Source organism: Anolis sagrei, chromosome 1 (genome assembly GCF_037176765.1).
Source record: "Anolis sagrei isolate rAnoSag1 chromosome 1, rAnoSag1.mat, whole genome shotgun sequence".
NCBI classification, from domain to species: Eukaryota; Metazoa; Chordata; class Lepidosauria; order Squamata; family Dactyloidae; genus Anolis; species Anolis sagrei.
In genome coordinates this window covers 288,576,152-288,597,498 of record NC_090021.1, presented here as the reverse complement: position 1 = coordinate 288,597,498, position 21,347 = coordinate 288,576,152, and the positions used below count along the sequence as shown (strand labels likewise).

Below are 21,347 nucleotides of genomic sequence, written 5' to 3'. Positions count from 1 at the left end.
TTTTTTTAACCTCAGCTCCATACAGCTCACGGTAGGAGCCCCAGTGGTGCAATGAGTTAAACCCTTGTGCCGGCAGGACTGAAGACTGACAGGTCAGAGGTTCTAATCCAGGGAGAGCACGTATGAGCTCACTCTGTCAGCTCCAGCTCCCCATGTGGGGACATGAGAGAAGCCTTCCACAAGGATGGTAAAACATCAAAACATTTGGGTGCCCCCTGAAAATGTCCTTGCTGACAGCCAATTCTCTCAAACCAGAAGTGACTTGCAGCTTCTCAAGTTGGTCATGATACACACACACACACACACACACACACACACACACAAAGCTCATGGTAGTCACAATGTTTGCTTTTGTTGTGTGCCTTTGAAATCATTTCTGACTTAAGGTGACCCTGTCCTGGAGTTTTCTTGGCAAGATTTGTTCAGAGTGGATTTACCACTTGCCTGCATTTGAGACTGAGATAATGTGACTTGACCAAGGCCACTAATTAAGTACCCATGGCCAAGTGGAAATTCAATCTGATTTCTACTCTAGGACTCAAGCCACTATGCCATGTTGGCTCTGATTCATAATATACCTATTGAAATGCAAAACAGAATTGAGCCCAAATTTAGCAAATGTTTCCAATCCCTGAAAAGACCAGCCTCTTTTCCAGCTGTTATGAGGGAGGAGGGATAAAATGATAGGAAGAAACATTCCCACTAGAATGGGAAAATGTATTCTCTTTCCACATTGTGATTGAGGACCCAGAGAAGAATTTATTCCCAGTTTTATGAATAAGCATTAAATTAGTGCAGCAGGATGATACAAAAGAGACAGAGCATGACTAGCTGCCAAGGCAATGAGGATGTCTTCCTTCCTTTCCTCCTTCCTTCCTTCCTTCCTTCCTTCCTTCCTTCCTTCCATCCATCTCCTTCCTCCCTCCCTCTCATAAGACTGAGAACAACAAGTGGTCTTTGTATGACTACATGTAACTATGCTCTTTTGGCCAGTGTAGATGTGACCTTAGAAAGCTTATTAGGACAGTTTTTTTTCTTTGTTACAACTTTGGAAAGTATCAGACTCAATGATGATACACAATATGTGTTGTCATGCTAATAATAATCAGTCCTTACCTGTTTTGAAGCCTTGGCATATCCAATGTTATAAGAAACCATTGGTCACTCCAGCTCCCTGTCCTTTCCCACACCAGCGATGGAGCACTAGTTTCATTTGTCTGCTCTTGGACAATGAGTGAGATAGTGCCATTATAACTGCCAAAAATATATGCTGAGAACTGCACCTAAAGGGAAGAATTAGGGAGGAAGTCTCCATGAAAGTCTTTCGAATATATCTAGAACATTCGAAATTAATAGGTTTGGATTATAAGAATTTACTGAACTTTATACAGAAAGTTTCTATGTCCAGATATACTGAGGAAGAAATAAAAAATAATTCAGAAGCAATAACAATATGCTGGTTCAGAGCAAAGATCTATCTATTCCAGCATTCTGTTCACACAATGGTCAAAGAGTTGCCTATAGGAAGTTTCCCATCAGAATCTGTATGCAGCAATACCTACAACTCAATTTCCATTACCCAGTATCTGATCTACAGAGGTATATTGTATACAGCAGTGATTTCCAACCTGTGGTCCGTGAACCACAAGTGGTCCAAAAGAATGAAAATATGGTCCACAGCCTCACCATTACTACACTGTTGCCTCAAAACCATGAAGCAATGAGAGCACTGGTCTCGCAAAACCCTGTTACATTGCCAAGGGAATGGGGATGTCGTGAGGAAGAGGCTGACTACCCACGAAAGATTACTGCTACCACATCAGCTCTAGATGATTAAATATGGTTTTCTGTGGGCAAGTAGATGGCGGCTATTGCATGGCATATGTTCTGTATCAGAAATTAGAACTGATGTGATCTATCCAATGCAATTTTCTGAATCAGTACCCCCAAATAACCAAACTGAATCTAAAGTTGACCAAAAACTGATTTGCAACCCTTTTGGTACTAATGTTGGAGAATGGTCCCTGGTCAATGTGGTCCCTGTTCAAGTGGTCCCTGGTTGAAGTGGTCCTTGGTCAAGTGGTCCCTGGACAAAGTGGTCCCTGGTCAACGTGGTTCCTGTTCAAGTGGTCCCTGGTTGAAGTGGTCCTTGGTCAAGTGATACCTGGTCAAGTGGTTCCTGGTCAAAAAAGGCTGGGAACCACTGGTATACAGGCATTCCCTCGGGTTATTGACAAGATAGGTTGTGTAGGTTTGTTCTTAACTTGAATTTGCATGTAAGTCAGATCAGGTACATTTTAAGTGTAACTCCAGCTATTTTTTTAAAAAAGGTTTTAGATAGCATAGGGGAGGGTTAACAGCCCTGTAAAGTTTTTCTTGCTATCTGTGTTCCTCTTCGGAAGATTTCACTTTTCTGTCCCTGTAACAATTGCATTCAGAAAAAATTGGGTTGCCGTGGAAACAAAGATTGGTGAGAAAGCTTCAGTGGAAACACCTTCCCCCCATGATCACTCTTTCAGAAGTGAATTTTCTTCCCAAGGGGTAGATTTTCTCTCACTTTCAGTTGTCTCTTCCCTGTTTGTCACAAGGAATTGTATGTAAGTTGGACATCTGCAACTTGAGTACTGCCTGTACAGTAGAAGTATACTTCTGCTTTGGCTAATGCATACCTCCCAACAATTCTGATTTCCCAAAGATTAATTCTTTGTTACCCAATTATGTAGTTGCTTTTAAAATGTCATTTTTTCTCTTTTCCTCTCATTTCTCCCCTTGCTTGTTTCAATTACTGTGAACTGGGTCCAAAATGTCCAAGTAATTTGCACTAAATTTGCTAAGCAGATGAGAGAGGACTGGAGGGTGTGGTGGATTCAGGCTAAGGAAAACTTCTGAAGCTTCTCCAAGCTTTTATATTCCTCCTCATTAATAGCTTTTATCCTCCCCGCCCCCGGTGCTGCAGTGGGTTAAACAGATGAGCTGCTGAACTTGCTGAATGAAAGGTTGGCAGTTCAGATCCTGGGAGTGGGGTGAGCTCCCGCTGTTAGCCCCAGCTTCTGCCAACTAAGGAGTTCGAAAACATGCAAATGTGAGTAGTTCAATAGGTACTGCTTCTGAGGGAAGATAATAGTGTGCCATGCAGTCATGCTGCCCACATGACTTTGGAGGTGTCAATGGACAATGCCGGCTCTTCAGCTTAGAAATGGAGATGAGCACCACCCCCTAGAGTCGGACACAACTAGACTTAATGTCAAGGGAAACCTTTACCTTTACTTTAATAGATTTTATCACCTTGGCCACAGTCTGATGTAGTTTGGCCACACATGTCCTGGTTTTCATTTGTGAAACACTGGACATTATGCTAGTTACCTCAAATTCCATGGAGGATGACTCTAATTTCTATCCATTTTCCTGGTTCCCTTTGAGATCCATCCAATTTGGCAGCCATTACTGCATCTTGTGGAAGTTAATCCCACAATTTAACAATTAAGTTACTGTCTGTCCTGAATCTCCGGCTACTCAGTGGACTTTAATTTGTTTAATTTAATTTAATGTAATGTGTCTTAATGTATTTAAAATATAAACAGAGAAGACCATATAGCTGCACGTCAGTCATTTGCGCAAGAAAAATGTAATTCCATGTACGCACACATTAGCCACTTCAGAGAGCTATGTGGTTCTCCTAAGTTACATATAACTTTCCTTACATGCTTATAACCAAGGGGTGCTCTGCTTGAGTGATTTTAAATGCATAATAAGGGTCTGAATTTTGTGATGCTGAAGTAAAGTATTGAAACAGATTAAATCACCCACATTGGCTGTGACCACATGGAGAAAATGACTGAAGTGGACCAAACTGGTGCATTTCAAGATTTATGGTGTGGAACTGGCAATTTATTTTCCAAATGTGCCATTTTTGTGCTCATTTTGTGCTCATACAACCCCCCTCCCCCAGAAACTCATTACAGATCATCAGTCAATGGCCCACAACCTAGCATCAGTTAACACAGAACCACATATTGCTCTCTAGAGTTGATATCCAGAACCATAGTGTCACATCTCATATAAAAGCCTATACTGAAATAAATTTGCCCCAAGACTCCTTCCATCTTATTATTCCAAGGTTGTGTGACTCTTTGATAAGAACTTGTGTGACCTTCATAGCTCACACACATTATTTCCCTGAGAATCAGGAGCAATTCTATGACCAACTTCTGATGGAAGTTGATCAGAGTCATGCTGGAGAACCCAAGGATTCCTAGAAAGGTGTTCCCTCGGGTAAAAAAACCCAGTGTTTTTTTAATTCATGGGGATCCAATGTATATAAATTAATACATCTAAAAAGTCAAGAAAATAAGCTTCACAGGACTAAATGTCCCATGAATAGAGGATGATGAACAACATACCTGGTAAGATCCACTGGCAAGACCGGCAGGGAAATTAGGACTGACTGTCTTGGCAATGCCATCTGTGTGATTGCTATCTATGTGAAGATACAGATAGTGACCTGGAAAAGAAGTTTTAATTAGGTTTTAACGAGGTCAGTCAGGTTTTTCTACTGCTGGAATCCTCACAAAATTACACTCAAGGTTTACTATTATCTCCTGATGGAGCCAACAAGTTCTGGCATATCGTCATTCTACAATGTGAAGTTGTACAGGAGAACACAGGGGCCATACAGTACAGCTCCCTACCATGCAGGAACATGCAATCAAAGCACTCCCAACAGGCTATATTTTGCAAAATATCCATATCCTGCAATATGACGCTCTGAAAATAATTAGTGTACCTTGCCTTTAATTCCCTTAGCCATGCACAAGCGAAAATCTCCATTGCATTGCATGGATCACGCACATATCTGGCTTGAATCTCAGTTACCGTTGCAAATGTTAAAAGGCCTGAAGCAGCCCGGGAAAGTTTCGACAAGATTTCAGACAAGCAACTAGATGAAACAATAGAGCTCTCATTCTCCATGGACTCAACAGTTTTAGATTTGTTACATGCCGTATTGCCTTATTGTATTTGGAAAATGATGACACATGGTTTGTTAACACACAGCTAGCGCGGCTTCATCCTTATATCCCATTAAGAGCCAGATGAAATAGTTTACCTTGTTTCATTTACTTCCAGCCAGTCTTTCAAACATTTAAAACTTACTGCTTTTAGGACTTTAAAAAAAAGATATACACTGTCTCTAATGGTAGATGAGCACTCATTCAATTGGGATGGGGTGGGTTGGGGGTAAGTACATTTCCCGAATAAGGGCATGGCCCATAAATACGAGAAGAAGTGCAACCTAATCACACTTCCTCTATTACCGCTTCTTTAGAACATGAAGATTGTTCGGAAACTCCAAATGGTCCAACGGGCGGCAGCCAGGTTATTAACAGAAGCGGCGATCAGGGAGCACACAACTCCTCTGCTGCACCAACTCCACTGGCTGCCAGTCTGCTACCGAGCACAATTCAAAGTGCTGGTTTTAGCCTATAAAGCCCTAAATGGTTCTGGTCCAGCTTACCTGTCTGAATGTATCTCTCCTTATGAACCATCTAGGACTCTAAGATCGTCTGGGGAGGCCCTACTCTTGGTCCTGCCTTCTTCACAGGTTTGGTTGGCAGGAACGCGAGACAGGGCCTTCTCAGTGGTGGCCCCTCAGCTATGGAATGCTTTTCCTAGGAATATCAGATCAGCCCCCTCCCTCCTAACATTTCACAAAAAAGTTAAAACCTGGCTTTTCGAGCATCAGACAAATTTAGATCTACGGAACAACTGGACAATGCAGTCGGATAATTATTTCAGTAACGAGACACTGAGGATTTATGTTTTTATTGGTTTTATTGGTTTTGCATAGTTTTTATATTTATGCTGAATATTTTAAACTGTATTTTGTGTATTTAGGGGCATTGAATTGTGCCAACTGTGAGTCACCTTCGGACTAAGAAAGGTGGTATATAAATATGGTAAATAAATAAATAAACATACAAACTGGCATTTGGTTGTTGTTTTATTCTATGGTGTTGTTCTGTGCGGTCAAGTTGTTTTTGACTTCTGGCAAGATTCTAGCAAGAGATTTTTTTTGGCAAGGTTCATTCAGAGGGATTTTCCATTGCCTTCCTCTCATGCTAAGGAAGGCTGAGTAACTCGCCCAAGATTTCTCAGTGGATTTCTAAAGCCAAGTAATTCAAACCCATTTCCTGGAACCCTAGCCCAGTATGCAAACCACTAACTAAACCATTCTGGTTTTAGTTGAACAGGGAGATAGCAAATATTTAACATACCTCTAGTGGTGTGTAAGGCAGATCCTCTAAGCAGATCTTCCTGGAAATTTGAATGTCCAGCAATAGACCAGGAAAAGTTCAGGTTATGATCCAACATCCAGCCGCAGAGATCCTCCTCAAAGGAACAATGTGCACCTTCCGGTAAAGTGTCTGCTAAGAAAATACAAGTCTTATTAAGAAAAAAAACAGGATAAGTGTTTTATATTGAACTAGATTTTCTCCTGCTAAACTGGATTAACAAACAAATGTAGGCATGTCGAAGGCTTTCACGGCTAGAATAATTGGAGTGTTGTGTGGTTTCTGAGATGCATGGCCGTGTTCTAGCAGCATTTTCTCCTGACGTTTCACCTGCATCTGTGGCTGGCATCTTTTGAAGACTGATCATTGTACTCAACTTCACTTTAATGACTGTATTGGGAAGGGAATATATTTATATCCTACATTCTTATATTTTTAAAAGACTACCCAGGATACAATATCCTGTCCTTAGGCTCCTGAAAAAGGACGAATCCATATCATATCTCCTTGCTGAGAAACAGGGCTCAGGTATTTCATATAATATTTCATATACAAGCTTTACATGGAATAAAGAGAACTTCAACTACAGCCTCTGCAGATTGCAGGTGAAAGCTCAGAATTTTTTCTTCTTCTATTGCAGCAGCCTTGCTCAAATTGATGCCTTCTAGAGATGTTTTGTCATTCATTTCCAGCCAACACAACCACTGGGACAATGCTATTGAAGTTTGGTGCCCATGCAAGACACCAGGCTCAGGAAGAAAGCAGTATAACTATTTTTCCTTTTTGTAGGAACTTGTAGGACAGAAGGGAATGGGCCCCAAATCCACACTCAAGGAAGCAAATAATAATCCACTGAATGGTAGTGTGTGAGAGAAAGATCCACACTCACCACAGAAAAATTCATCATCTCCCTTGGAGGGACAATCAGTGCTGAAATCACAGACCTGGAGCTGGCTCACACAGCCCCTCTGTGGGCAAGGAACAATGGAGCCCTCATCATACTTGGAAAGGTGTAGTCCTTCTTTGTCTTAAAAAAAGAAAGAAAAAAGGAAGAGATTTATAAACAAATACCTACATTGTGGCTGTAATAAGTATATTGCAAGCTTCATTCCATGTTGTTTACACAATAAACAGGAAATAAAGGAAATATACCCACAAAAGAGTTTCAAAAGCAGAAAGAATAGACAAATTAAACTTATTTAAAATAGTGACATCCCACCTCTCAGGAAAAAAAATCTACAAGGAAAATGCATGCAACTGGTAGAGTTCTAAATTTACATACAAGAGAAAAATGATTGCACAACTGATAAAATAAATCCACAGAAAGGAGAAGACTTGAAATTGGGGGATGATATTGAGAGGCAGACCTTTCCTCTAATCTGTTGAGACTCTGGCAATAAATCTATTTACTATAATACCAGGTAGAATAGGTAAAAGATGCTCTGAAGAATACTTTTCTAACACTGGCTGCAATACCATAAATGGTATCCAGTAACATTGATTTTAGCTTAGAACTGTGTCCTATGGGATGTGGCATTTTTTTGATTTAGAACCAAAGTACCACCATCTTAAAGGACAAGAGACAAGGAATGCACTAAGGTCTGGGTCAGCTGAACTCAGTTCTTACCTGCCTTTGCAGGACAGAATAGAACCCTCTTTTATCACAACTAATGACTATATAACCCAGTGGTTGACCAGGGACCACTTTGACCAGGGATCATTCTCCAACATTAGTACCAAAAGGGTTACAAATCTGTTCTGAGTCCCTCCACGGAGATAGAGAAGAATGGGATATAAAAGTTCTAAATAAATAATTCGGTTTTTGGTCAACTTTAGATTCAGTTTGGTTATCTGGGGTGTTGATTCAGAAAATGGCATTGGATAGACCACATCAGCTCTAGTTTCTGATACAGAACATATGCCATGCAGTTTTCGCCATCTGCTAGCCCACAGAAAAACATATTTTATAAGCCTCGGCACTATAAGAGGGTTTTGCGAGACCAGTCACTCTTGTTGCAACAGTGTAGTAACATTGAGGCTGTGGACCATATTTTAGTTCTTATAGACAACTGGTGGTCCATGGACCACAGGTTGGGAACTACTGATATAACCAAACCAAAGTAAACTTTACTGTGACCACTGAACTATAATATTTATCCACATATGCTGTAACTTCCCTTAGTTTATAACCATGTGAACTTATAAATTTCTTATTGAGGCAAGGGAAAGCACTTGATCAAACACAAAATTGGGCCATAGTCTTTCTCCATTGGCTTAAGGGCCTGTAGAAGTAGAGAGGGTTTTGTGGCAGACCTGGCATTCCAGTGTATGCCCCCTACACTGGCAAACATGGTTCATGCACAGTGAAAATAAATACATTTGACATTTTGACCATTCCCTGGTTCTACGTATGTCAGATGTGAAAACCAAAAATAATGTATTGAAAACTCTGTTCACAGTCATGCATTTGTCACACACTAGGGATGCTAATATTCAACTATTCAATTCTCACAAGTGAGGAGAAATAATTTCCACAGTTTTATCCCCACTGTAGAAAAAACAAATATTTCTGTGCAATTATCACATTTACACTTCCTGAGAAATTCTGGGAAATTATTCCACAAAAATAGATGTTTTGTTTTGGATGAGAAATGTGGCATTTTGCAGAAAAACAAATCAAAACATTCTTTCTTGGCAACCATGTGTGCTTTTTGTATAAGATTGCAGTTTTCCAAGCAAAACAACCAAAACAATCACAAGCCCATAAAATCTTGCACAACAGGCATCTTACATATATATATTCTTCCACAAGGAAGACTGAGTGAAGGAAGAAAGATGCTTTTGAACTGTGGTGTTGGAGGAAAATTCTGAGAGTGCCTTAGACCGCGAGAAAATCAAACCAGTCCATACTCCTGGAAATAATGCCTGACTGCTCACCGGAGGGAAGGATATTAGAGGCAAAGATGAAGTACTTTGGCCACATCATGAGAAGACAGGAAAGCTTAGAGAAAACATTGATGCTGGGGAAAATGGAAGGAAAAAGGAAGAGGGGCAGACCAAGGAAAAATAGATGGATGTTACCCTTGAAGCGACTGGCTTGACTTTAAAGGAGCTGGGTGCAGCCATGGCTGCCAGGGAGCTCTGGCATGGGCTGGTCCATAAAGCCCATAAGAGTTGAAAGCAACTGGACAAATAAACAACAACAACAACAACAACATTCTTGCACAAAAACAACAACTTGCCTGGCAAAACCATGTGCCTGTGCCTATTTCTAATTTTGTACATATTTTTGTGTTAAGATTTTTATTGCGTAATATTATTGCTTTATTATTGTAATTATGTTATTAGTGTAATTATATTTTATTTCAAGTACTTGTATTCTTCTTTTATTTTAATTTCTTTTCTTTGTCCTAAGTTTACTGATATTATTTTGTATTTGTATTATTTTGTATTATTTGATGTGTTGAATTTGATTATGGCATTGAATGTTTTCCTTTTTGTATGTAAACTGCCCTGAGTTCCCTTGTGGAGAGAGGGCAGTCTATAAATAAACTGTTTTGTTGTTGTTGTTGTACAAGACTACTGGCTTTGGGTAGGAAAAAATAGCCATCTTGCACACAAACACAAATGGCTGTCTGGAAAGGGGGAGGGAGAGGCATAAAAACCCAGAGTTCCCCTTATAAAAAAATCCACAAATATTTCTGTACAGTATAATTTTCTGAAATGCTGCAGGATGTACACATACTGAGCAAAAATTCTGCAAAATTATCACTTCTGTACTATTTTTCCCAACTAGGTTACTCATGAAGTCTATTTTTGGCTCAGAAATAATGGTGAATATTCTGTAGCATACACTTGGGAAGGGCCAAAAGAGTACCAGTCCTTTCTCATCCTAATGACCTTTCCAAAGAAGAGCCACCAATGAAGTACCCATGTTGATATCACTACTGGAAAAGGTTTCAGGCATACTCCAGAAATGATATTCAACTCTTCTCCATTTGTTTTCCCCTACCACAGTAGAAATTTCAGCTCATAGAAAGAGCAGGTAGCATACATGTATCCTTAGTTTCTTTCCTCTCTTGGGAGTAAAACTGTCTTTGTTAGACCATGTCTACATGAAAAAACAAACAAACATACTCATTCCAAACCCAGTCCTAGTAGTCTTCATGATTCACAGGGACTTCTGGTAAGTATCCAGAGTTTTTACCCCTTAACCTGACTTAGCATCTCAGTAAGCAACATTGCAGGATCCCCTAGAGTTTGCAGGAAACTTAGGGATGTCTGCAGATCTTGTGGCCATTTGGACAGCTGAATTGGGTCTGATTCGGCATGATCCATTGCCAACCAAAGTAGTTTCCCTGCTTTGATTCACACAGTGAAGAGTATGGGTTTTAGGTTGTCTCTGTGTCACTTTTGTCACTCCTTCTTGGCCATAGAGCTCTGTGAGAGTTCCTGGTAATCTCGTTCACATCTTTTGATGTCAGGATAGAACACCTCTGAAATGACCAAGAAGATGAGGGGACACTTTAGCCCCTCCTTCTGCTACATGGGTGTCCCATTATGATTTCAGTAGAACCAAGTGCCAGGAGCTTGCAGGAAGCTCTGTGGCTGGCAAGAAGCAGTGGAAGCAACAGGCACGATAAGGGGACAGTCTAGCAGTGCCAATGTGGTGTTGGCCTAACTGGACCATCAGGACAGCAATGTCATGCCACAGAGGGATCGGCCCAGTGTATGTGGCACCCTTCAAGGCCAATTCAAGGCCAGTTTGGAGCATAATGCTGTAGGCTGGCCATGGATTAAGGGACCAGTGAAGGTGAGGCCTTAGTCAATTAGTTAGTTGACTCTTTCACTCTGCACAATTATAGTACTAAAATTCCACTTGAATTGCCATTGCAACATCCTATGGAATCCTGGGGTTTGTCATTTGTTGAGTCATTAGAGATTTCTGGCTGAGACTTGGAAATACTGCAAATCCCAGGATTCCAAAGAATGTTACCAAGGCAGCCCAGTGAGTTCCAACCTGGGAACCTGGGCAACCAAAAAGTGGAAAGAATAACATTTTACATATTAGATATTTTTCTGCCATCCCTAATACAACTTAGTTAATATGTATGTGGGTATAAGATCTCCTCGTTCTATGTGTCAGTGGCCCTTGATAGGAAAATGGTTCTTCAGCCCCTCAGCTCAATTGTCTTAGAGGCTGGATCATGCACGTTTGCATCAGTCCTTACTCCAGGGCTAACAAGAAAGTACCACAGATTTCCATTTTTTTAAATACTGTCATGTATCCATTAGAATTCATGTGCAGAAAGAGAAGACTTTTTTCAGGGAGATATCAAATTATTTAATATTAAGAAGATGTGTAAGTAAGCCTGCCAAATTCTGTTCCTCAAAACCAAGCAGGTGACCTTTGCAGGTGCTGGATTTAGTGGTGCCTTCCAGCATTAGATTCTCTGCAGAGTGGCAGTTGGGTTATCAATGAGGATGCTATATTGTTTGCTTTTTTAAGTTTTTCCTTCAAGTTGTCACTGCATTTCTTTGTATTCACATTATACTCCATTTCACAGCCTATTGATAAATCATTGTTTGTCTTAAATCACTCAAGTTCCCTTTCTGTTCTATATATTTTTCACTAAATATGCCCTCTCTCATAAATATTTAAGGCTACAAGAAGAATAAATCTCTTTCATACTATTGCTTTTTTAATAAAACAAACAGAAAAATATGAATTGATGGTGAAATGCATGATAACAAATATTTTTCAAAAAACGAATAAAATCAGAAATATATTTATGACATTCTGAAAACAAGAGTATTTATTCTAAGCCTTATTAAACCATTTAAAGTGGGGGTAAATGATATAAAAATTCAATACAGTTTTGGACATATCACCAGCCAGTACAGTGTTGTAGCCAGGCAAGTATCGGGAGAGCTTTCTGAGTGCTCAGAGGATGAAGAAGGGGATGCAAATTGTAATTTCTAAGGAATCTGTGGAAGACAGCAGCAGCCTGGAGAGAGATGTTTTGGATTATCCAGGCTGTTCCCAGGTAATGGAAGAAAGTTTCCATTCCCATGAGAATAGGCCAGAGTGGCCTTTGGAGGATAATGTGGGAGATGAAGATTTTTCCAGATTGAGTCATCTTGAAATTAGGAGGCAGAATGTAAAACAAAGACAAACTTGTTTTTCTCAGAGGCTTAGAGATAAGGAGAGAAAAAGCAGGTGTGTGCAAAGTGATGTCATGGGAGGGATTGAGGACTTTTGAGTGTTTTCTGGGTCCTCAGGCCTTTAGTGGGAACAGCATTGTAGATAGGGAAAATAGCTCCTGGTTTCTAGTCCTAAGTTCCTGGTTCCTTTATTTCAAGATTCTTGGTTTGATTCCTTTTTATGACTTCATGTTCTTGGAGGTTTTGCCTTTCTTGTGTTCCTGTTTTCATGTTTATGGATATAACTTTTGAACAATACCCTGCTTTAGGATTTTTTTTGTTTTGTGTTAACTCAAATCTTTGTGGATTTCTTTTTGATGCCTTGGTTCAAAGGCTGATTAACTCATTGATCTACTTGGGAATTACTTTTTGTACTTTTGCTGCTTCTTTTTTTTACTTACTTTTTCCTTTTATACTTATTCATTAATAAATGTTTACTTATTAGATTATTTGAACATTGTGCAGTGTTGGATAAAAAGGTATTCAAGGGCTACAGTACAACACACAGATCAATTTAATAAAGCAGTTCTAGACACACCCAAAACCATTTTGGTCATATCCAAAACAGCTTAATTAAACTATCTTTTTAAATCTGAATTTAAGAAAGACATGTGAAGGATAAATATGTTTGCATATGGCCTAAATCTAGCATTAAACTAATTCATCTTTGCTATTGTATTCTGTCAGAGACCCTTGTGTCCTCTTGGGGAGACAGGGTGGAATATAAATACATAATTATCATTATCATTATTATTTCTGAATAGTATCCCCATTCTCTGTGGTAGGTTTTGAAGGTGAAAGGTATATAAAGGGGAGCCAGGAAGACAGAGTTCTACCATGTTTCCTGGGTCATCGGTTGGGAGCCCCTCCCCTCAGTAACAAAAAAGTAATATATAATGCTAATATTGTGCTATGCTAATATTATATTGTATACACATATAATATTGATAATATTATAATGTAATATAATATGATACTAATAATAATACCATAATTTTTATAATTATGTAATATGAAATATAATGTAATATGAAATACATGTAATATGAAATATAATAATTTTATATGTCATGTTACATGTAATTTTACTAATAATATTATGGTATAATGGTATAGTACAATATAGTTATATCTAATACTAATATTGTGCTATGCTATTAATATATATTGTATGTACATATAACTTGTAAGTTGCTCTGAGTCTCCTTCGGGGTGAGAGAGGGTGGCATATAAATATTGTAAATAAATAAATAAATAAATAAATGTTACCGGGAAAATAAAGAGTCTTATTAAACAAGTGCAATTTTTGTAAAACACACACACTTTTCTGAACTGAGTGGGTACATCCAGACATACCATGAAAACAGTTTCTGAGTTGCAACGAGCCTATTGCCAAAAGTCCAGCTCTTTTTTCTCTACAGCCTGAATACAGCAACGTGATCTCAAAGGGCCTTTCCATTTGCCCAACTGAACCTATCAGCACTTTCCATTTCACCCTGCAAAAAAAAATGAAACAAGTAGTTACAATTAGCAACATTTCACAACTATATAATCATTTTCAAATGTGCATAACTCCTATATCTTGTTTCACATAGCTTATATTTGTAGCATCAGGTATGTTTGACAGTTCTGCACAGTATTATTATCTCTTTTGCTCCAGATAGAGTGCAGTGTGACACAAATGATAGTTTTCATGGTAAGCCTAATATATATCTGCTTTAAATTTCACATATAATATATTGTGAGGTTTCAGGAGGCACATGAAAATAGGAATTGGAAAATATATCTGGTTTTTTTTTTTACCCAAAAAAAACTTTTTAAAAGCTTTATTTTTTACTTCCCCCAAGAAAGAAATGTATAGAAATAGGTATTTTCCCCTCAGAATTGAACTGAAATATTTCCTCCCTCATCTGTGAAAGAGATGACAATACATTAAGATCCCCGTATCCATAGAGGATATGTTCCAGGCCAGTTACATGAAACCATGATATGACTGCATTCAAAGGCCTTAGTAGATGAACGTGTCTAGTCTGGTTTCTCCCAGACTTTTAAAATCACAAAATCTGTATTTTTAGATTTTTTCTAATATGTAAAAATATTAATTGTCAGCAATCCTTGTGCAGCTCTCCGTGAAACCTCCCACACAGGGAAGTATTTTGTTTGAATTGCTAAAATAGTACCCAAGAAAAGAGAAAACCAAACAAAGCAAGCATTAATTAAACACACACACCTTGTTATTTATTCATTTATACTTGCTTTCCTCCCAATACTGGGACTCAGGAGAACTTATTGAAATAAAAAAAATACAAATAAAATGTACACGAAAACATCACTAAACACTTAAAGAGTTGTTATTAAAGTGCAATGAAACAATCTATAGAATTAAAGCCATCTAAATCCATTAAGAGAAGATAAAAACCAACAAAGCAGCACAGCATTAAAAGCCCATTATGGTCAGTTCCTAAAAGTCTGCTGGAATAGAAATGTTTTCACTTCCTCATAGGAGGAAAGCTAACAACTAGGGTGACCAGTGCCATGTTTTAGAGACCAAAGTTGCTGAGTACAGGTCTATTAGAGAAGCTACTTGAAAATGCATTAGTGGCAGCTAACATTGGATTTGCCCAGAGGTGGACAAATAAGGATTGATACTAAAAATACCGGAAACAACGTATTTGGATAAGTACAATATAATGAACTTATTCTGTAGGACAGGTGGGCATCAAGTGATTTCTGAGCCATTAGTATTACAGTGTTAAAAGATGGGATGATGCCAGCTTGCATCCCATGCTAGTCACTGAAGGCTCTGAAGCTTTAGTGATCTGAAGTAGGGGAGACCAATTGTACCAGCCTATTTTGCTGCCCTCCTATCATACTGCATGCTGTTCCAATTTGGAAGCAGATTTGATGGAAACACAGAGGTTTGCAGAAGAGAGGTGGAATCCGCAAAAGTCACCTATACCCCAACCTTCAGTTCACTGAAGTTTCTAGTTAATCAAAGTTCTTCCATAAACAGAACTGCTGGGTACAGTCCTGGATTTACCATTGGGCTTAGGTGTGCTTAAGCACAGGGCCTTGTTGGCCAGGAGGATCCATCTTCCTGCCATTTTTTAAACCATGTATTTGGTGCAATTCTACATTGGAAGGTGTTCTGTTTTGGAGTGATGTAGAAGTATGCCACAAAGCAGGTAGTGTAGACCTACCGGGCCTTTCTCCTTCAGGGCCCAATCAAGGGGCTTCACAACTTAACTAGGACATTGGTCCTAAATCTGACACTGGCTGAGCATAATCCTAAATCCAATTGCTACTATACCTGTTGGTAAAATACTGGTGCTTGACATACTGAAACAAACTTTATCTCAACCAGTGCTGTGAATAATTTGCAGTACTGAGTCATGATGGCTCCTTTGGGCAAAGTTACTGTTTGTTGTCTGTTGTCTTCCTGCTTGATTTCAGAGCTCATCCCAGCTCCATGTCCCACTTGGCTGGTGTTTCAGTGCCTACTCAACATACACTCACTGAATTAATAGTCTACACACTCATCATTCAACAAAGGATGGCCTTACCATTCAGCATATGATGCAGTGGATTTACTCTCATTGGGACCAAAGTCTGAATTCAAATCTATATATTTGCATGTGCTTATGTAAACTTGCATATGAAGAATTAGGAGGTGTTGCTGTAGAAGAGAGATGGATATAATCACCCATGAAACATTATAAAATGCCTGGGTAACTCACTCTGGCATGTTTGCTTATTGGATTTTATTATGGGGAAGGACTACATGTGCAGCTGGGCTTATGGTAGGTGTGCATGTTTATTTTAAATAAGTCCTGCTACCTTAAATTTGTCATGGTATTTTATCTTGTTTTACTCTATTTATATACCTTTCTGACCTCCCTGGAGACTTTTTGGCTGAAAAGAGCAAAGAAATAAAATATAACATGACATCACCATTTACATTATCTCACTGTATCCCACTGTGTTTCTGTGGTACTATTACTGTTTTAATCCAAGTTTAAAAATATATACAGATCGATAGCCATTACGTACACATAGCTCTGGTGCTGCATGATGAGCGCCTCTTCTGCTTCCGCACACTGCCCAACCCACCTGCTCTGATTCATCACTAACTCCCTAGTGCTTTAGTGCGTCACAGCAGTCAGAAACCTGAGCGATTTTACTCTACAACTATCATAATTTACAGCAGAACATCCTAGCAGCCTTTCAGATTTAATCACGAGTACATTATGTCTGATGTACAATCACAGCACTACATTTTGACAATCCTGGCTCATTCTACTAAGGCATTTTCCTCTACAACATGATTTTTTGCACACAGCATCCAGAATGTGAAAGAGCGGAAAGAAGCTTAGTCCTCCCAAAAATAAATGTGGGAACACCCGATCACTATCATAAAACTCTGGCCAGCCATTCACCATTGTAGTTTGATTCTGGCAAATGGGAAATTGCTGTATTTAAGCACAACAACTTCACTCAGTGTCATAAATAAGATCCTTTCTATGGCGAGCCTAAACGGGAATTCTTCAGAGCCAATTTAATTTCCTTAATGGAACTCTGAACAAAGCCCTTTGTATACACATTAGAAAATAGATTGTTATAACAACAATTCAGATAAACTCAGCATGGCAATGTCTTTACTATTGATTTCATGTCAGGGGGATATACCTTGTTAAATTAGCCAGCATTACACCATGTTGAAATATAAACATTAATGCTGTTACATAGAGCAAAACAGGTCTTTGCCCAATGCGCATCTTTTAAAAAAGTGTTTGCTCAGTTCAAAATGAGTCAAAAGTAAGTATGTTAGTTATGATTCTCACCTCCCAGAGGACCCTGTCCACATCCTCAGGCTAAAATACCAACAGTCTTATTAAGAACTCATAGTGTGATGGGTCAAAGGCTACTCTGTTCACCAGCCCATACTAGCAATGAACAAACTAAAAATTCTCACACTTCTCACTGTCTGCATCATCACGTCTTTGCTTCTAAGCCTAACAGACTATTCACTAATACATCACGCAGTCCTAGACACTTGAGAAGTGTATGACGTGTGATCCAATACAAAAGCCAGCAGAGTGATCTTGTTTGGTGTGGACTCATCTTGTTGTGTTTCAAATAATAATAATAATAATCATCATCATGATCATCATCATCAGCAACAACAACTTTATTTGTGGACTGCCCTATCTCCCCGGAGGGACTCAGGGCAGTTTCCAGCATATATGACAAACATTCAATGCCAACGAGAAGACATATAAACAAATTACACCAAAACAAAACACCTCAAACAATATAGAACAGCCAAACTTTAAAACCAAATAGAAATTAACCAAAAAATAAAACTAAAATAACCCAGCAGTTATTTCCCAGCAGCTGTGTTAAGCTAAAAGTGCTCCCATGCTTTCTGACAGCACTTACAGAAAGGATTGGTGCAATAACAGAAGTTGCTATCCTGGCATACTCCATTACAAATCATGATCTGTTTGCAATTAGAACCTTGTGCATTAAAGTTCTTTTATAAGAATAAACAAATTACTTAAATGCTGCTAAATCTTTTACAGTACTGAATAGCTGTGTGCTTTGGACTTTAAGAAAAAAGCAATGGCTAGATCTAAAATTGTTCTCAAGTACTTATATTTTAGCTGGATTTGAGATAATCTGGTCATTTTGATCATATATTGCATTTCAATAAAGGGATAAAAAGGATCCAAAGCAATTGTACTAAAGTTTCCAACCAAACACTCACAGTATAATTAATCTGATTTTTTTCTAAATCAGTTTTCCAAAGAAATTATGTTTTGCACTTCAAGAAGGTTCCTCATTCTTATTTTTTTTTCTTGGACCTTGAATCTTAGGATATCTACACAGGCATCCATGCAACTGCTAGTTCATGCCTTACCAAGCATCCTGTTCATGTCCTTTTTGAAGATGGATGGCTATAGTTTGATTCGTATCCACATATTTCATTTCAGCAGAGAGTCCTCTGAGAGAGGTGCCCTTTGAATATACGGCCAGCTCCAACAGACAGGAACTAGAGCTCCAAGGCAAGATAGGGCTGTGGAGGCTGAATTTGCACCTGCCCGTGAGTTTACTAGTGTTCAGAAGAAGAATATCCCCTAGAAAAGTAAAAGTAACAACAATATACAATTGAAAGTTGGAGAAAATAAAGAAAAAATAGCAGGAAATTAGACATTTGTGGAAAGAAAGAAGAAATCACAGGGCTAAAATGAGTGAGAGATTATTATTAAAAAACAGAAACAATTATATATATATATATATATATATATATATATATATAATTACAAAAGGAAAAAGATGAGAATGAAATGAAATAAGGTGGAATCTAAAGGCTTGTTTACATATGAAAAAACCACCAACAACCTATACTAATCCCAAATGGTAGACTGGCTGTCCCTACAGTGCACAGTGGCTTCTGGTGATTATTGTAAGTTTTTCTTTTGTTTTGTTTTAAACGGACTTTTCCCCACTTTGGGCGTTATTATTATTATTATGTTTATTATGTTTATTTATACCCCATTTTTCTCTCCATAAGGAGGCTCAAAGCAGCTATCAAGGGAAACCCTGGAAACTCTGAAGACTCCGGTAGATTTGGGGCAATCTGGACAGCATGATTGGCCCCCCCTGGCCTGACCAGACTAGAAACCAATGCCATTATCCTTTCTCTGAACTTATAAGTACAGAGAAAGGGGATGGATCATGTCTATGTAATTGCCACAGCTGCTCCTAGGTGGCCACGGTGTTCCATCTGAGCTGCTGGTCATTGTGGGTGCTTCTGCTGACATCAGAAGAGGACTCTTGCAATGGCCAGCAAAAATCTCTCAGCCTTGTTGTCATTCTGATGGCAGAGATCCCCACAATGGCCAGCAGCTTGGATGGAGCCCCTTTGCCAGGTAGGAGCAGAGGTGGCAGTGACACGGAGGAGGTGAGGTATGGGCAGACTGAATATGCACCCTGTCTTTGTGAACAATTGCGATGGAGCATATATACACTGGGCTAAACTGTCCAGTATAGATAAATACTAAGTGAAGTCAACCGATACAATACTTTAAAAAAAGGTTGGACTGAAAAGTGGTTTATTCTATCATGCTGAATATTTCACAAGCAGTCTTCTTTAAAGCTTGTCACAACTGCCAAATTAGATACTTGACACTTTTCCACTTTCACTTCCTCAGTGGTGGGAACAAGTAATGGCTGGCCCTTAGCTAAGTCAACATTTTTGATCCATAAACATAGGTGAAGGCAATAGCATGGCTTTTTCTCACCAATTCATTGCCTTTAGTGGAGGAAAAGATAATAATTGGGTCAGGGTCACGTGGCTACTAGACATGCTTGTTGGAGTAAGGGGCAAGATGCTACACCAAGGTGGTTTTCCACACTGCTGCTGGAAACACGCCATCTTTTCATTTTTCACATATATTTCTGTTTGTGTAAGGAAATGTGCCAAACTCCAGTAACGAAAGGAAGTGTCAATTTGCTGCAACTGAAACCCTCTGGAAACCCACAATACATCTTTTGTATTCTTTATATATTTTTTAATATACTAACAGTGTTTAGCACATGATGCAGGGCAATGAATGGAAAGTTCTCATTCGGAAAATATGCAACATGTCTATGCCATTTTGTGACTAATAAATATGAAAAAATCAATTTGTGTTTCAATCCATAACATTTATAGTAGGATGTGCTGAACACTACTGCGATACAGAAAATCTAATTAAGGGGTTGAAAACAGTTGTCTAGGATAGCAGGACAATTAACCACACATCTGTTTGCCATGCACAAATGAACCTTCTAGATCTCTGTTGGATGAGCTGTTTTCCATAATCTGCTGATCTTCTTGAGACATCAGTGCGACAACTGAAGACAGTATCCAGTCTGGCTTTCCTGCAGCATTGGAAGACGTAACCCAGGAACAGTTCCATCCTAAGTTACATGGGATTTCTGGTAGAAGAAGCACAGAAAAACATAAGTGCAATCAGTCAGGTTATAGAATGATAGAATCAAAGAGTTGGAAGAGATCACAAAGGCCATCCAGTCCAACCCTGTGCCATTACAACGGATGTAAATGGATGAGTCATTTTCACCAGAAAACAAAGGTTATTTTATTACTGTTATTAAGGATAAAGTACTAGGTGAAAGGCTGGCAATAAGCAAATACAAAACAGCAGGCAAGCTGTGCCTCACATTATTCTCCTGTATATTTTCAAGGAGTGACCAAGGAAAGGGTTTCTATCATAAGTAACACAGCTCAACCATTTGGGCAATCATTCAGGTTATTATTATATTTGATGATGATTTATGTTTATGATTCAGTTTTCTTTTCCTAAGAGGAACAAAGGATTTTTTTATTACTGTTATTAAGAATAAAGTACTAGGTATGGGTCTGGCAATATGCAAACACAAAACAGAAGGCCTGCAAAGCAAGAAAGGATTGGCATGATCTTCATTGTCTTCTGACTGTTATCCACAGAGATATGCCTTTGCTGAACAACTGCTTAGTATTACTGAACACTTGTGCTTGCTGCATACAAATCTTATACATTTTCTGAAAGAATTATCTGGGGTCTTAAATTTATTCTAGAAAGAAAGAAAAAAGTAATTTTGTTGATGTTGTTGTTGGGAATCAAAGTGGTGTAAGTTGGATATAAGTGGCTGGAGATCAAATGTTGAATTCCCATTCAAACCTACTTAGTGACCATAGTCCCACTCTCTTAATTGAAAAAAGAAGGCAATGTCAAACCTCCTCTGAAGAAATTTTGTCAACAAAACTCTCCAACAGATTACATATATCGGAAATGACTTGAATCACAC

General features: G+C 38.7%; 1 protein-coding gene across 2 annotated transcripts in view; it reads right to left on the bottom strand.

Moving 5' to 3' along the window:
• The window catches only part of LTK (leukocyte receptor tyrosine kinase), a 139,960-nt gene that overhangs the window by 54,529 nt on the left and 64,084 nt on the right, over positions 1-21,347 (bottom strand). The window contains exons 3-9 of one of the 2 annotated variants that reach the window (XM_060760745.2): positions 20,325-20,477; positions 18,415-18,631; positions 13,851-13,990; positions 7,180-7,317; positions 6,273-6,425; positions 4,401-4,501; positions 1,117-1,283 (exon numbers count right to left, since the gene is read on the bottom strand). In XM_060760745.2, the coding sequence (XP_060616728.2) occupies positions 1,117-1,283; positions 4,401-4,501; positions 6,273-6,425; positions 7,180-7,317; positions 13,851-13,990; positions 18,415-18,631; positions 20,325-20,477 (1,069 nt within the window). The remainder of the gene's footprint in view (positions 1-1,116; positions 1,284-4,400; positions 4,502-6,272; positions 6,426-7,179; positions 7,318-13,850; positions 13,991-18,414; positions 18,632-20,324; positions 20,478-21,347) is intronic. The other variant, XM_060760753.2, reaches the window with a different exon arrangement.